At 39.2% G+C, this 17,819-nt stretch overlaps 2 protein-coding genes across 9 annotated transcripts in view; one reads left to right on the plus strand and one right to left on the minus strand.

Annotated features, from left to right (window-relative positions):
- The first annotated feature begins 1,992 nt into the window (after positions 1-1,992).
- On the plus strand, positions 1,993-11,784 carry hmbox1a (homeobox containing 1a). 7 transcript variants are annotated; one of them, XM_053510245.1, is made up of 9 exons: positions 1,993-2,211; positions 5,750-6,277; positions 6,401-6,486; positions 6,729-6,839; positions 7,296-7,452; positions 7,650-7,732; positions 7,826-7,921; positions 8,399-8,535; positions 9,234-11,784. In XM_053510245.1, the coding sequence occupies exons 2-9, from the start codon at positions 5,751-5,753 to the stop codon at positions 9,375-9,377; spliced, it is 1,341 nt and encodes a 446-aa protein (XP_053366220.1). In that variant the 5' UTR covers positions 1,993-2,211; position 5,750; the 3' UTR covers positions 9,378-11,784. The 7 variants fall into 7 exon arrangements, with proteins under 7 accessions (XP_053366220.1, XP_053366221.1, XP_053366223.1 ...); XM_053510246.1 differs by having other exon boundaries at positions 8,417-8,535; XM_053510248.1 differs by having other exon boundaries at positions 8,420-8,535.
- A 548-nt stretch (positions 11,785-12,332) lies between these two features.
- Positions 12,333-17,819, minus strand: part of kif13ba (kinesin family member 13Ba) — a 55,516-nt gene continuing 50,029 nt past the window's right edge. For both annotated transcript variants that reach the window (XM_053509449.1, XM_053509448.1), the window contains exon 40: positions 12,333-16,640. In XM_053509449.1, the coding sequence (XP_053365424.1) occupies positions 16,435-16,640 (206 nt within the window). In that variant the 3' untranslated portion in view covers positions 12,333-16,434. The remainder of the gene's footprint in view (positions 16,641-17,819) is intronic.

Consider the following 17,819-nt stretch of genomic DNA (forward strand, 5'->3'; position numbering starts at 1 on the left):
TACTGTTTAAGTGAGATCTGCTCATTATTATGAAGTTAGAGAAATAAATGATGGGTGATGATATCTAATAAACTCTGTCTCAATGTGTATGATGCAGGACATCAGAGGAATAACGCTTTTTGAGAACTTTGTATTAGAAAACCAGGTTTATGAACCATGTGACCTGAGAGTTGATTTGTGTAGGCGTGCATCGGGAAGAATTTACATTTGTACCACATTTGTACCCTGTGTCTTCTGTCACATTATAATATATATGAGTGGTCTTTTATTAAAAAATATATATATGTATATATATGTTTAAAAATAATCAGTTCTTGGGTTTGGGTCAGATTCACTCAGTTCTGTGTGTTTTGTTGGAGATTTGTTATGTCATGACTAATTTCATGCTATTTCATTCAGCACAATCCTGACACTGTGTTTTAGTCACCATGAGGAAGGAATTGTAGAGGTAAGAAATGAGGACAAAATAAAACGTCTTCCTATATCCTTACACGTACTCAGACACTGTGCGTGAAATCAGTATGTGTGTGTGTGTGTGTGTGTGTGTGTGTATCATTTGAGCAGGAATAACATATGTGTAATACTATTTTCGCATTAGCAAAAAAAAAAAAGTTAAACAACCCTGCTGTACCCTGACTGTGTCATGATAGTCTGATCTTCAGTAAAAACACGACCAGACCAGCAAATGCATGCCTTTAAGGCTTACAAAGACATGTTCTCATTCAGGGACCAACTGAGACAGCTTTATTAAAGTAATTCTTTTGATCATGGACTAAAGATCTGCACAGTGACTTTCAATCTTGTTGGTTGCTGCTGTTGATTTTTTGTTGTTGTTAGCAAGTTAATTTTTTTTATTATTATTAAATAAAGCAAGAAAGGGTGGTTTTTGTCATTTGGATATTTACAGCATACTCGTATTTATTAGTATGCTCCATCATTCGGGATCATTTAAATATCAAGCTAAATATATTTTTACTTTTTACAAACATATACACCTAGCAGTGCTGTTATAAATCTGTATAAATCTAAATATTTAATTCTACATTTACATTTGAGCAGAGCGTATCAGGGTTTGGGTTGTGTGATAGAATACCAACTAATATTCACTTAAGTAAGTAATAACTGAGGCATCACGGTGGCTTAGTGGTTAGCACTGTCGCCTCGTACCCCCAGGGTTGTGTGCATGGAGTTTGCATGTTTTTCCCATGCTTGGTGGGTTTCCTCTGGGAACCCACAGTCCAAAAACATGCAGATTAGGATAACTGACCTCCCAAATTGCCCGTTGTGTGTAAGCAAATGCGTATATGTGTGTTCTGCAATGGATTTGCACACACCTTGTGCCCTAAGTCTCCGGGGATAGGCTCTAGGCCCCCTGTGATCCTGTACACAGGATAAAGCGGTGTAGACGATGAGTGAGTGAGTGGGTGAGTGGGTGAGTAAGAACTGGTTGCTAAATTTTCTCCATAAAAGCTTATCTTTCTACTACACACGAGAAATAATATCATGGTCACACTAGAGGGCGCCAAGGTTTACATCCGAACGCAACTAGATTATTGATCAGTGATGATGATTGTTATTATTGTGTAATAAAATAAATACCTAAAATAATCATTATAATTATCATAATCATAATTAAAATCTGAAATTTTAGGATTCATAGACAGACCCCTTTATCTATTTATTAATAATAATAAAAAATAATCCTAGCTTCATAGATTTAAAAAAAGAAGACAGTTGATGTTCATGTTAAAAAGGAGTTTTATAAATCTATAACCAGGATTGTATAGAGTAAGGCATTTTATAATAATAATAATAATAATAATAATAATAATAATAAACATGTGCGCTTCAATTTCAGGAAACAGACAACAAAGACATGCACTTGATCCAGCTGCTCTGTTTCTGGTTGTAGTCCAAGTTCCCTGGGCGGAACTACAGCTCCCATGATGCCCCGCGCGGCTTTACTGTTCATATCAATATGGCTTCTGTCAGTCACACAAAGGCAGATGATGTTTTGCAGTGAGCTGCGGGTTCGCTGATTAAACAGGAGGGCAGGCGGAGGGAGAGGGACTCGGAGGGGCAGGAGGACATGGCGCCGTGGCTTTGGTGACAAAGGAACTTTAAGGACGCGCGTTTTGTTTTGCTCTGGGACCAAAAAATTCTGCTGCTCAAATAAATTCAATGTTCTGCTGGACGGAGGCCCGGCTCGAGGTAGGAGCGAGCGCGAGCGCCGGCGCGAGCGCCTGGAGCTGCACGAGCAACACTTTCATCTCTCTCTGTCTCTGTCTCGCGCTGGCTTGTGTCTCTCTGTCCCTGTGTCTCTGTCTGTCTGTCTCTCTCTGCTCTTACAGAAACACCAGCATACAAACACTGCATGCATAAACCAACACGGACTTATTATTATTATTATTATTATTATTATTATATTAAGCGCATCTTTGATTAATCCCGAGTGATCATACCGAGATCAGGATCAGTTTATCCAGATCAGTACTTCATGTTTGAGCAGGTTTTAGCTTAAGGTCCAAGTGTGCTTCTGGGTCCTGTAGAATCCTAAATAAACACTTGATTCACACAACCTCTGTGAAGTGCACTTAAACATGGTGGTGTTTGGGACGCAGCCTGGGTGTGTAACCGTGTGTAAAGAGTGTACAGTAGGTGTTGATCCTGAGTCTCTCTCACTCACTCACTGATTGTCCATACCACTTTATTCTGTATACAGGGATATCCCAGGAGACTTAGGGCACGAGGCAGGATACACCCTGGACGGGGTGCCAATCCATCGCAGGGCACACACACACACACACACACACACTTATTCATATACTACGGGCAATTTGGGAATTAGCCTAATTTGCATGCCTTTGGACTGTGGGAGGAAATCCACTAAGCATAAGGAGAACATGCAAACTCCATGCACACAGACTCGAAGTGGGAATCGAACCCGGACCCTGGAGGTGCAAGACGACACTGCTAACGACTAAGCCACCATGCCACCATGAGGCTTAAACAATTTGTTCTGTAACAAACATCGTAATAGTAATTAGGGCTGCATCAATACACATATTGGTGTCATATAATACCTGCTTTTGGGGGATTAGTCAGAAAGGGCTGGTTGGTGTTTATACAAAAAAAATGCTCAAATACCAAACATCTGTTATGAAGTGATACTCTGTGATGTAATGATCCAGACGTAGTTCACCATGATTGACAAAACTGAAAAATGAAGTGGAGGATCTTCCTACTTTAACAGTGTCTTCAGTATCGGCGATCACACTGTTTGAGCAGCTCACCCCTGTGAGCACTGGGCACTCCACACAGCACATCTACACTACTATTTACGGCACTAAACAATTCCGTTTAAACACTAAACAGTTCCGTTTTTAACCTAAACAGTAAAATCCTTCATGTCAAAATCGAGGAGGTCATCCGTAGTAGCACCTGGCTTCAACCAACATAAAAAAACCCTGCTCTGTGACATTTCTGATTGATTACTGAGCAGCGTCACTCATTACAGCATCACTGGTGATACAGTATTAATGTCTGGAAAATTGTTTTATTGATCTCAAATAATGATGAAGATGATGATCTTGAAATTGCACAAAACTGACTCAAACATTCCTTCAAAATCACTCCTGCAGCTTCAATAGCACTGCATGATGATTTGCATATAAATTAAAGAAGTAATTATCATACCTGAGTATCAGAGGGAGGTGGGTGTGTGCTGTGGGAAAATTCTAAAATTCTCAGACAAAGATTGAGCGAAACACTTACTAGAAGCAGTGTCACAGTGTTCTGAGGACAGCTTTCTGGAAAAGCCTGAAAATTTCCAGACTAGTTCTGCATCGTGGAAAGAACAGTGGCACTGTTTAGCAAATACGTCCTGCAGAGAACGTTTAACTCTTAACTCTTTCAAGGAAAAAGCTAATTGTGGTATGTGTTTATGTATTTTGTGTTATACCATATCTGTATGAAATACATCACTCTGGTCCAGCATTTATAGGAAAATAATCAACTGCGAAGTGGAGTTAGTGTTAGGATGTAAGTTAGGTTTCAGTAACAGAATAATTTATAACAGCGTAGTTTTTTTTTTTTTTTTATTCTGTAAAGCTGCTTTGTGACAATGACTATATAGTGCTATAGACATAAAACTAAATTCAATTGAATTTTATACAACAGTTATTTAAAATTGCATTACATTATAAAAAATCTATTATGGATCATGTCCTAATTTTAATGAGGGGGCGTAAAACTGTAAAAAGCCCATCATCGAACTTGATTTGTGTAGTGCTTATAACAATGGTCATTATCGCAAAGCAGCTTTACTGAATAAAAAAAAAGTAAATGAATTTAAAAATGTATAAACTGTAACTATCAGTTTGAAAAGAATTGGATACATTTTTGTCAGGTTACAAGCAGGATTGTGTAGGAAAATGATACACTTTTGCAATTCCTGCTGGCAGTAGACAATGCAAAAAAATAAGGCTTTCGTTTGGCCCACCCCCGTAATTATTCCTAATGTTGTGACACATCTGCAGAACACCTCAGTTAGTTCCTGTGAATTAAAAATAATGATAATATTTGAGATGCGTATTATTCATCTAAAATCTATTTGAGTGCCGCTGCTTTTCTCCAGTGTGTGCAGTGAAATATGGCGTCTCTGTGAGGTGAAAGCAAGGATAATACATGCATTCCTGCAGGAGTTTAAATGGCCTTTTACGCAGCGCAGCGGCAGAGCTGAGACGGCACCCGGGAGGGAGGAGGAGAGAAATTTAAGGAAAAACCACAGAGCAGGAAAAAAAAATCCATCCAAGATAGCTGAGCTAGTTTTAACAAAAGAGCCTCAGAGCAGGAATTTTATCTGAGAATAATTCTCTCAGTGCTGAGCTCAGCCTGTCTACATGTACGCAAGTGCATACACACACACACACACGTACGCACACATTTTTGAGGTAATTACATTGACTGTGTAGTCAAGTAGCTAAACCTTAACCTCTAAGAACTTGCATCGTTTTTAATTATTTTTTAAATAAAAGCAACACTTTTCAATCTGCATCACATAAAATAACTAATCTCCAATTCATCACACATTTCTACAGTCATCTTGCAATCTGGTCCTCACAAATAACTAAATACAGGCACACACACACACACACACAATGCTATAGGGATTTGCCTGGAATTTTAGAAATAATAAAGACTAGGTCTGGTGCATGCGTGTTCACACATGTGCACACACAAACACCCACATGCACGCACACATACATATTTGCAGTGCTGTCTTCAAGTGCCACCGCAATGTGCTTTCCATATGAATTTCCAATCAGGAATTGCTTCGCTAACCTATACCAGACGAGAAATGAATAATCCAGCCAGCGCAAACCCTCACACAGCTCTGTGCTTTTATTATCAAGCTAAAAGATCTGTGTGATTATGAGCAGACTGGTTTTATATTGTTCTTAACCCCTTTTGTAACTGAGGCAGCTTCCCTTTTGTTAAGGTTTATTCCTGATGATCCTCTCACTCCAAATACCGTCTGATATAAGATCTGTAAAATACGTGTGAGCTGAGATCTTGGCAGCTAAATTGATAGCCTTAGTCATTCGCTCTCTAATGCTCAGCGACCATTTTTTCTGGTTGCCTAGCAACGAGCATTGTTCAGACGTGTCATTGTGTATGCATATAGCACATCGGTAATAATATTTAATAAATGCGTCATTGTGGTTGCTCTCTCCTCATGTTTGGTCAGAATGTCACATTACACCGACGAGCCTCGCTTCACCATCGAGCAGATCGATTTGCTGCAGCGGCTGCGTGGGAGCGGCATGACCAAGCAGGAGATCCTGCAAGCGCTGGACACATTGGAGCGCCTGGAGCGCGAGCACGTGCAGAAGTTCGGCCCGCGCAACTCCTACACAGGAGGGACGAGTGCGGGAGGAGTAGCAGGAGGAGTCAACAGCCATAGCAGCTCAAATTCTGCCGCTTTGTCCAGCACCGCTCCTACCTCGTCCTCATCCACCTCTGTGGCCACTCAGACCGTTTTCCAAGGCAGCACTCCGTCCCCATCTCCAAACAGCTACGATACCTCTCCGCCCCCCACTATTACTGTGCCCTTGGGCATAGTAACGGCAGCGGCTCAGAACGGGCGCGACAGCTTGGCACCTGTCAGCAATGGGAAGCTTTCGCCTCCCCAGTACCCTGTACACGCTCGGGCCTTCGGCTTCGAATCCACTGAGGAGGAAGTGGACATTGATGACCGGGTGGAGGAGCTCATGAGGTCACTATAGTAATCAATAAATGATGATTTATTATTTATTCTTCTTTTTCTTTTTATTATTATAGATTGCATTTTAGTCATTTTTCAAACATCTATCATTTATCATTCTTTCTCTGTTTCTAGGAAGGACAGCAATATAATTAAAGAGGAGATCAAGGCCTTCCTAGGAAGCCGGAGAATTTCACAAGCCGTTGTTGCTCAAGTCACAGGTCAGTGCTCATGACACGCTTCTCACTCAGCTCTGTGTGCCAATGATCATGTGCGCTGTTTGTAAAACACTCCAGTTCAGCACTTTTTCCATGCACAGTGAGTTATGCAAGTTATCAGTTAACAAATAAACCATTTTCACGATTTTACATAACAGCCAAGATATTGGTCAAAACCTGCACATCTACAAACTGGCCTGAGTTGATTGTCGCTCTTGATAAAATAGTGTGTGTGTGTTGCCCAGGCATCAGTCAGAGTCGGATCTCCCACTGGCTCCTGCAGCAGGGTTCTGATCTGAGCGAGCAGAAGAAGAGAGCCTTCTACAGGTGGTACCAGTTGGAGAAGACCACACCTGGTAATGCCACACTCCCCTCACACAGGCCTGACCTCCGTCCCTGTTACTCTGCTGTGATGTGTGGATTGTGTCTCATGGCAAAACTTTGTGTACACAGACTATTAAATATTATGCACCGTGACATCCCGTGACTGCAGGAGTTTGATATATTTTATGAATCGTTCCACTAAACAAAATGTATTTGATCACTTTAGGTTGGTGTACTTCATACCTGCTTCAGACATTGTTTTTAAAAAAAATGCATTTTTGCTTTCTGGCTTCAGTTCATTAGGTGCAGAGTTTAGAAAGGAAATATTAACAAATGAGTATAAAGGTACTGTATATGCCATATGCAAGGTGAAGATAATTCCAGAGATCCAGAGCAACCACCGTGTCCTGTAAGCTTAAAACCACACGTACTATCCTACGCTGAGAGCTGTAGAGCTGATAAACGGTTGTTTTTTTTTGTCCTCCCAGGTGCCACTCTGGCAATGAGACCCGCCCCCATGGCGCTGGAGGACATTGTAGAGTGGCACCAGAGCGCTCCACCCATCAACTGCAGCCCCGGGAGCTTCCGCCTGCGCCGCGGCAGCCGCTTCACCTGGAGGAAGGAGTGTCTTGCAGTCATGGAGAGGTCAGGGTTGGGAATTTCTGCTTAGTTTTTTTTTCTTAACTATAACACTCCTGATTCCAGTAATTGAGTCTTTACTTAATTGATTAATGAGCTTAGTGACCGTCCTACTGTCACCTGCAGAGTTTATTAAAAGAGCTGACTCAGTGATATTATTATTATTATTATTATTATTATCGTTGGTGGTGTTGTCATTTCAGTTACTTTAACGACAACCAGTATCCTGATGAGGCCAAACGCGAGGAAATTGCCAATGCCTGCAATGCTGTGATACAGAAGCCAGGTGAAGTGACACATAATAATAAAGACTTTTATAAATGCAGGCCAAAGCCATAAAACTCCTCCCTGACCCTCCCTACAATGTCTTTTTGTTTAGGAAAGAAGCTTTCTGATCTGGAGCGGGTCACATCTCTTAAAGTGTACAACTGGTTTGCTAACCGGCGAAAGGAGATTAAGAGACGAGCCAGTATAGGTAACGTTGAAGCCCTGCGGGCGGGTTTATGAAAATGTCTCGGCTCTACGAAGCTGCACGTTATCTCCTTTACATGCAGTACAGTTATTTCATGATTCATTAATTATTTAAAAATACTTATTTACTTTTTTAAATGTTTTTTGTCATTTCTACATTTGTAACTACTGAAACTACTTACTATATTTGTTTAAAGATTTTTTTTAAAGATATTATTTTAATTTATTCAAACTTTGTATATTTTGGGCCTGGAATGATATCCTCTCGTTTCACGTAAAAGGCAATGCATTAGAGATTTGAAGTTTCAAAAGAACAGGAAGAGGAAATCTTGAGTCAGTCTCTTCGTGTACATCTTGAAAAATTACAAGCTGCTCTTTTAATTTATGATAAAACAATGTTAATGCACATGCAATACACATAAAATGTATTAGATAAATTAGTGAAAATGTCCACCCTAACACCCTGATATGTTATGGCAAGGTGTGTTATTTTCCGAAGAAGCAGCAATCCTAGAGACTCATGGGATCGATGCGCAGAGTCCAGGCGGTCATTCCAACAGTGACGACATCGACGGCAACGACTTCAGCGAGCCGGGCACCGAACCGGGGTTAGGGACGGTAAGGGTTGTATTCAATTCCACCTTTAATAAATATTTATTTTTAACATTTCCAGTCTCCACTGTTCAGCTGTGTTTTAATATTGACTGTAAAAGACACATTTAGAGACTTCAGAACTGTGAGGGTTGTTTTGTGTGTGAAAGAGAGCAGTGGCCAGAGGTTTGGGGTTTCAGTAGCGGGGTAGTGTCATCCTGCTTTCAGGTTCACATGATGTGTTTAAAGCTGGGACCTTTCTTTACGTACATCACATTAGCTAGCTTTGAAAGTTTTCATGGCCTTATGATGGATGGATTTCCACTGCACTTTTCAAAACAGTCTTATAAACTTGCCTTTCATCCTGAATCTGAGCTCGGCTAATAAGAGAGCAGATAAAACAGCTCATCAGATGAATCGGTATTGTTTAGCTGTTTCCCTCTGGTTATAACACACCAGGATGTCCTGATACACACCTTAAGTCTCTTGTTTAAGGTACTTTTGGTTCCTGCTTGGGCCACTTTCTGGCTTTGAAAGTGCAGTGGAAAAACAAAACAAACACCCTAAAAGGCCACTCTTGCGTTTGTAGGTACCAAGTTTGCTCTCTGGTTGGTTGGAGCATCCCATTGGGGCAGGGCTGGGCTCAAGCAGTGGGGGCAGGGCATCAAGCTGATTGGCATCAGACTGACGGCTGTGTCCTGGTCTTATCGCCCCTCCCCCACCAGGACGAGAGCGCGGGACCGGGTGAGCACCAGGACCCCATCAGCCTGGCGGTGGAGATGGCGGCAGTCAATCATTCCATCCTGGCGCTGTCGCAGCAGGGCAGGGGCGGCAACGACGTCAAGGCAGAGGTGCTCGAGGACGTCTGAGGACACTTCCATCAACAAACACGACTCTCTTACTCTCACACATACACACATTGTATCTGCCAAGGGAGGAGACGGCGTTGCGGTCAGGAGGGAGTGAGTTTTAGACTTGGTAATTTTTTACCACAAAAACAAACTCCTGCATCTCGGAGCAGTTCACGCATTTTAATAACTGGCTAAGTTCAAATTGAATGGAAATAATAAGAATTTAATTATTTTAGTTTTAACACCTAAGCTCAGTTCAGTCCTCCTCTTCTTTAACCTCCCTATGAGAAACTAACACTCTTTTATTGAATGCCCATTATGCTAGTTTAATTCCTCAGGCCTTCGTAAAACAAAAAAGTGATTAATTTGGAAAAAGGGAAAATGTTGTCACACGACTAAAGGTGAAGAGGAATCAGTTAATCTCACGTAAGCCCAATCTCTAAACAGAGATTCTTATGTGAAAATGCACTTTTAGGAGAATCTGGTCATTAAAATTACAAAAAAAGAGAGATGTCTTTTTTAAGTATCTTTTAACTGTTCTCTAAATAGAGCAGTTTGTCTTGTTTAGCGCCCTCTGCTGCCTGTAAAGTAAATTACAGTTACAGTGAAAACACTGACCCATTTTCCATATGTTGACTCCGCCCCTTTACTGACACCTTTTAATGAAAAAGTACAGTTTTACCCAGGTGGTAACTCCCACTTCTTACAGCCAGTGTTAAGATTTTTAATTAAAAAGAGGGATACATATCTCTCTGTGTAAATAAAGCACTGACGTTCCTCACCTCCTGACCTGACGTAGTAGCCTCCTGCCGTCTAGCTACCTGTAAAGCCGAGTCTCCTCAGTAGTGAGATCTGGTCCTAAAAACACATGAGCCATAGCAATGATCATGTGCTTCATCTTCCTCCTCCTCATCACTCACCCAGAGCCTGCTACATGTCTTTAGGCTTCTTTAAAAGCAATGGGACAAATGCTGTTAACATACCATGTGTAACCTCATAGTTTTGTGCATCAGGATGCTGTACTGAGCGACATACGAGTGTCGGCTTTAACACCCAGGCCCTGATTTACCGAGAATAACGCACCCAAAAAGTTGGTGTCGTTTAGTGGAAGAAAATGAAAGGTAAATTACATTTCAGTATCTCAGATTAAAAACTACAAAATATAAACACATTTGGAGATTCTAGATAAACCTTTTTGTACAGTCTAAATTGACCTTCATCTGTCTAATGGAATTCTGAAATTTAATAGATGCTGTCCAGTTTTGGTAAATTGCAGATAAGAGTCTCTCTACCACTCCTGAAGTGGCTTTTAGGTTGAATGATTACACTAATATCTAAATCATTCTGTTTGCAATGAGTCTGCTTTGCACACTTATATAGACCCGCCCCAAAAAATCAAGGGTAATAAGTCAGGCATGCACAAACAGACAAAACATGCAAATGTTTATTTAACATTTAAGGCACAGGAAGTCAGTCCACTTTTTTCAATTAAGTTTTGAAGAATTGAAGTCAAAACATTTTATCCAAATTATTACTGGACATCAAAGAACTGCAATGAAATTGAATCCTAAAAAGAAAACGTTTGGCCAAATCAGCATTCTTGGCTGATCTAGGGATTAGTGTTTAAGAGGAATTTCAGTTGTAAAACTGAGTCACAAATAAGCTTTCACTTTTGAACAAGACTGAAAGAACACAAACTTTCCCAAAGTTGAAATAATTTCAGTTCTGCTGTTTGTATTTGCAGAGTATTGTCTTCACGTACTGCTCAGGAGTATAAAGCTCCCGAAACTTTTGCACTTTTTGTTACCTTTAATTTGAGATGTGATTTCACTTTAGGGTTCAAATGTGCCATCATTTGGACAATCTTTAATTTTCTCGAGCTCACACTCTTTCAGTTGATATTTTGCTGCACTTAATATTTATTTAACTAGATTTGAAATCGTTAGCTCGAGTCTGATGGATGACCTCTAATAGAAATCCTTTTATTCCCAATTAGTTAAACATCCAGCTTTAAATTATGATTTTTTTTTTTTTTATATCGCACGCCACCTTTACTGATGTCCAGAAAAGAACCCAAATTGTTGGATTGGGGTGGACGAGCATTCTGTGCTTTCTGTTTGACGAGAGATCAGGAGCTTGACTGTCTTGTTGTTCTGTCCATGTTTAATATGTGAATATGTTAAAATATATATATAAATATATATATATAAATATTATATGACGCAAATACTGTTGTATCAACTGAGAATAGTTCAATCTTGTAACTCCTATTTCAGAATTTAGTGCCTTTTTTTGGACAGTAGACTGTTCAGTAATGAATATGTAGTATAATGTATGCTTTATCACTTTTTTAAGACTTTTTTTTAAACTTGTGTTTATTTTAGTACTGTATCTTCTAGAGAATAAAGTCTAAATCAATGACAAATTTCAAACTTTTTGCATTTTCCTGAAACTGTTAACTGGTAGAATCTGACTGTGCTCTGAATGGAAAGAAAGAAAAGGAAAAAGGGGAAAAGCTAGAGTAAAACAGAAATATGGTGAAAGTTCATTTTAAAGGATTAAAAGCAAATAAAATAAAACAATTATAAAGGTAGATTTTTAAAGGTAAAGAAAAATAGCAGAAAGAAAAACAAATATCCAAGTGAAGTTAATGACAAAGAAAAAAAAAAAAAGAAAATCCCTCCGTCCTGTCAGTCACTGCATTTCGCCAAACCTGGGCGTAGGTGAGGTCAGGTATGTGGATGGACAGCACATTCAGGCAGAAAAAATAAAAGACATAAATGATCAGAATGAAGAAAAGTGAGGAAACAAAAACCTTTAAAAAGGTTTTTAAAGATTTTTTTTTAAGAAAAGAAGAGAAAATAGAAAATTGTTCAAGATCGAGAAAAGAGTGAGAAAAAAAAATTGGGGAAAAAGAGAATGGAGAACAGTCACAGCACTAGTGATGACTAATGACTGGAGAAGACAGAGGGATGACAGTCGTTTTGGTAAATCAGTCATTTTTATTTTTCTTGTCCACAGAGATTACTGTACAGGCAATAAAAAAGAAATTATAAATGAATTATTATACACGATTACTCTTTGGATATCAGCACCACATTACACATCATTAAATTAATCCCAAATTTGTGCTCAGATTAAAGTCTAAGAATACACTTTTTTACACACACACACGCACACACACACACACGTTACACACTGTAAAAAGTGGTTCATGAGCATATATGAGCAAAACTCCAGGACGAAGCTCTGGAAGGAAAAAGAGCTGGGAGTCGGTGCACCGATGCGGGGAAACCGTTTATGGCGCTTTGGGGTTAAACAGGACACACTGAGCCGTGTCTGAGTCACCGAACTTGGCTGGAACGGAGCTGAAAGGACACTTTGTGATCAATTTAATATTGCTGAAGATCAGTGTCAGGTTTGAGAAAAGTTGTGAAATGTCAGATATGAAAACGCCTGACAGGCTAACATGACATCAGTAAATCGGGGATCATTGATAAATTGCACTTGAGCCTTAAACCTGGCAAAATCTTTTGCGTCAGTAATACATGATGTCAGTAGCTGAAATGTTGGCCGGGTTTGCACTCGTATAATTTCAGTGCTTTGTAAAGCTCCTACTGTACACTGAAAACTAATGAGTAGTGATAAGGTGCACAAGCTGTCAGATTCTAACTGACTGGTTTCCTGGTTCCGAAAACGATCAGCGTGATGCATAAACACACAAACGCTCTTCAACACAAGAGGAGATAAGGAGATAAGGAGATACTTTTCTGTCAGTTAACATGTTTACATTTTGATCGCTGCTATGGTGTCTTAGCGGTCACGTAAGAACACATTTCTCCTTCTGGTTGGTCTTTAGATTAGTTGTTGCAGGGTAAACAGTAAAACATTTTCACACCAAGAACTTTGTCTTCGGTCACCAAATTAAGTGTAATACAGTACTGTGATGGTTGCTTTGTGTTATACGACTTCTGATCTCAAATAAATATTCTTATTTTGAACCATTTTTTGACTTGCAAAATCATGACTTAAAATGTACATTTTAAACCCGGCTATTCTTTATTGTTTGGCTACAGATGGTCATTGTTTCACAACACTGGATACAAGAAGCATCACTCAAATAGTTTAGTAACTCCATAATACTTATAAAAACCCCAGTGTAGAGAGCAACCAAGACACCCAGACAGACAGGAAGATAGACAGACGGAAAGGAAGGCAGGCAGGCAGACAGACAGACAGACAAGTAGACAGACAAACGGCTTGCTCCACAAAAATGATCCATGTAATAAATCATAGGAAGAACATCGGGATTTTATGAACATACAGGTTTACAACTACAAATCACTACAGACGTGCTAACATTCATGCTATATGTAGAAAACACACAATTAGACATTACTGTAACATCCCGAGGGAGGAGCCAAGCAGACAGCTGATTACTAATCGCAGATGGGGGTGGAGCTTAGACAAAAAATTCTGCAAGTTGCACTTAACATTTAAACTACAAGTGAAACCGCACAAAGTGAGTCAAGTACAAAGTAAATATGCAAAACTATTCCTACAGATATTTTAATGATTCTTTTAACTTTGCATGTCATAAAATTAAGATCTTTATTTATTTACTCATCTCGCCCACCCATGTCTGTCCACCCACTCCAATAAAGAGCAGCACGATTCTCAGCTACTTGTGCGTACTTTTTCAAATAAATGCACAAGGCACACAAAGATGATTAAAAAATGATAAGATATATTTCCGTGACAGTTTTTTAAAGACTTGTGCAATGACAAGATGAAGCCATGGTAATGATCACACACACACACACACACACAAACACACACACAAACACACACACACACAGTTAGTTAGAAGCTCTGGAGCTACTGAAGAAATATAAAATCAGGAAAATAAATACTACTTTCAGGAAATCTCACCCCTTCCTGGGAAATCTTGCGGGTTATAAAGGTGATGGCTTTTTATTTCAGCACCAAGTCCAAGTTTGATTTTAAATCCTCTATAAAACAAGAAGACACACCCACTGGGTGGGCAGGGATATAATCTAAATCAAATGTGCAATGTTTTAATTCAAAGGGATTCATAAATTGAAAACTTGATAAATTCCATATAGCTATCTAGAATAATTAAAATATACTTTAATAAAATCAATATTGCATTCGATTTAAGAAATCACATTAACCCCTGCGTTCACACTAGTGAGTGAGTGAGATTTTAATCCAGATTTGCCCAATTTCATGCAAACTCCATATAACAGCAAAACTGGCTCACATAATTCCTCGGTTTGACCTGTGGTCTGATGATTCTGTTAACTGTTTGATGCTCGAAAATGGATGAATCACGTCAATAAATATGTATTGAGACAAATAAAGCTTGTAACACGCTGCTAACATTTGCCAGTTACACGTAAATCAAGATCAATCACTGATTAGTGCATTATTTTAATCTTTTTAACTGGTTTGCTTTAGAAGCTGTATATAGCTGTTACTGTACTGTGCAAGAACGTACAATGAACACGTGTGCTAGTGTGAACGGAGGGTACGGTTTAAAATGCAATGGTATAACCCATCTTTCTGGTCTGCTCCCATGTACAAGACAGTTCATTCGTGCTCCTTCATATTGAAGTATGTGCACCTCTGACTGTGTAATGATGCAAAACATTTAATACTTTCTCTTGGAATGACTTTTTTCCACTTATTCACTTTACGCAAATAATTATATAGTGTAGCCTTAGGCACTGCCCGGAATTGGTCCATCCTCGTATCTTCGTACATGGCATGTTTGCTAAATTCCTCATGGAAGACTGAACCGAATGAATCACTAAAATGATTGCACTGGTGTCAGTAACTGGAGGTTTATCCTCATGAATACCAGTGCAACACTAAAACCTCTTATCCCAGTTAAACTTACACATTCTTTAAAATCACTCAGATCTACATGCTACATGCTCTGAGGTATGTAGTGGCCTTGTCCTCATATGAGCTACAGACTTTTCTCCCAAAGCAATTCCTTTCTCCATATTCTCTCACATGCAATAAATGCAGTACATCACATTAAAAATGCAACTTTCTATCTTTAGACCTATTCATACCACACATCATGCATCATGGAAATGTAAAAGAATTGTAAATTATTTGTTCCCAGCACACGTGCCTCCATAAGCATTTGAAAAGAAAAAAAAATTAACAAATTGCAGTGAGCCGTACTTTTCAGCGTTCGGCCCTATGTCTACCTACAGTATTTACTTTGTGTCATTTGTCCCAGTTATAAGATTAGATAATCTACTAAAGTAACATCGGCAACAAAATAATGCCAGAGTTATAAACTTGCACTTGCTTTTCTCACTAAAGCACTAATTTAGTTTTAGAACAAGTATCATATAGCTTTAACATGAGCTATCAACCTTTCAGTGCAATCATAATAAGATGACATGATGTGCTTAAAGTCATGCAACTTATGGACAAAAAAGAAATTTCAAAAATAGCTCAGAAAAGAAAAAAAAGCTTCACAGCCATTCAGCACATCTTGCAGAAAATGTGTGTATGGTATGAATAGGCCTTTAAATAGATATATGCACAAACCACACATTTGGCATCCTCTGATGCAGAACCTAGCTTTCTCTTACATCAGACATAACCGTTGTCCCTGACCAATCCCTGAGATCAGACCACGTGCTGACGGAAGGCTTTCTCTCTAGTGTTAAAGAGGAATAAGGTATGACTTAAAATAAAAACAAAAACAACCTGAATCACAAAGGCACGTTCGGGATTCTCAGCACAGATTATTGAATAAAGGGGAGGAAGATTAAACAAAGCAGGTACTCAAAAGGTAGAAAAAAAAATCAACCGTTTGACCCCAAACACCAGGGTTCCTCAGGAGTTGTATTCGAGGTTCAACTCGCACAGTTTATTCAGTGTTGATATGGGACTTATCACAAGAGCAGGTAAGCTGGTGTTGGTCTTGAGGGAATGCTGTATCTTCTTCATGTAGACCCAGAGTACCAGGGTTACATAGCACAAGTGCGGAACTGTGATCATGCAATCATTCAGCAAACAGCAGCGTTTAGTTGCTCCAGGATTTGCGGTTCTCTGCTTTCTGATTGGACAGGCCAGAACCTGACTTAAGCAGTAGAAACTCCCCACTACGCCGGTCCTCTGTGTGCCGTTTAGGGGTGTCGCACCGACTCACTCGGTCCGGCCGCACAAGGACTCCATAGCCAGGGTTACAGTGGAAATACTGACGGCCTTTTACAGTTCCATCGTTCTTACCTGGCAGGGAAAAAAAAAAAAAAATCAAAATTTTTTTTAAATACCAGAGAACTCAAGAAGCAGGCTTTACATTAAAAGCTGATGAAATTTATCACAACTATAAGGATTTTGTTTCTCCCAAATTTTAACTAAGTCGGCTAACAGGCAATGCTGTGGCTTTACATTTCCAATATTTAAAAAATAAATTGGGTTAAATATGGGAAAAAATAAAACAACCTCTAACTTTCATCGGTTACCTTGATGAATAATCCCATTAAAAATAATAATAATAATAATTGTAAATTGAAATGTTGTAAATTCTATACAGTAAAACTTTTTTCCAACAACAAAAAATCCTTAAATTATAAACCTACTCATGCAGCCGACGTGATGCTAAAAAAAAATGTGCCTTAAAATTGAAAAATGATTGTCCTGGTTTTATCTATAACTTTCCCAAAACATATTTATTAAGTTTACATTTAGACATTTACAGAGCACCGAACACCAGGACAGTCAGGCACAAGAACAGTTTTTTTCCCCACAGGCAATTTACCTCATAAACAGTTAAACATTCTTCTCACTGTGCAATAAATACATTTGCAATATTGTGTGCAATACCACAGATATTTATTTAACTTATTTGATAGAATCACACACCCTACTCCATTTGTTGTTAACCTTTTCCTAAAACCAAAAAAAAAAAAAAAAACCCTCACATCCTACTCCATTTGCTGTTAACTTTTTTTTGTGTGTTGTTTTGTTATTGTTTTGTTCTGGAAGCTCTGTTACTAAAACAAAATCCTTGTTCCTGCAAGCGTACTTGGCAATAAAACTCTTTGATTCTGATATTTAACAAAAATCAATCTAAAAAAACAACAACTAATGACTAGGCCATTCCACAACCCTAATCCTTTTTCCCCCAGCCATTCTGATCTAGACTTACTGGTGTTTCAGACCCACTGTCGTTATTGCATGACCGGCTTTTTGTCGGACAGATGGCCTTACATTTGCCTCTAGAATACTCTGGTATACAGAGGAGTTCATGGTCAACACATAGACTGCAAGTTGCCCAGGTCCTAAGGTCCTGTGATTGCAAAAACAAGCCCAAATCATTATCACTCCATCACCGTGCTTGGCAGTGAGTATGAGGTGTTTGTACTAACATGCCGTCTGGTTCTTGCCAAACATGGCACGTACAAT

This window comes from Clarias gariepinus, chromosome 13 (genome assembly GCF_024256425.1).
Source record: "Clarias gariepinus isolate MV-2021 ecotype Netherlands chromosome 13, CGAR_prim_01v2, whole genome shotgun sequence".
Taxonomy (NCBI): Eukaryota; Metazoa; Chordata; class Actinopteri; order Siluriformes; family Clariidae; genus Clarias; species Clarias gariepinus.

What these genes read in the sequence shown, in the direction of transcription:
- hmbox1a (XM_053510245.1), top strand. Translation starts at nt 5,751, where the DNA reads ATGTCACATTACACCGACGAGCCTCGCTTCACCATCGAGCAGATCGAT. An exon ending in TGCTGTGATACAGAAGCCAG is followed by an intron (nt 7,733 to 7,825) that starts GTGAAGTGACAC and finishes CTTTTTGTTTAG; the next exon opens with GAAAGAAGCTTTCTGATCTG. An exon ending in TAAGAGACGAGCCAGTATAG is followed by an intron (nt 7,922 to 8,398) that starts GTAACGTTGAAG and finishes TGTTATGGCAAG; the next exon opens with GTGTGTTATTTTCCGAAGAA.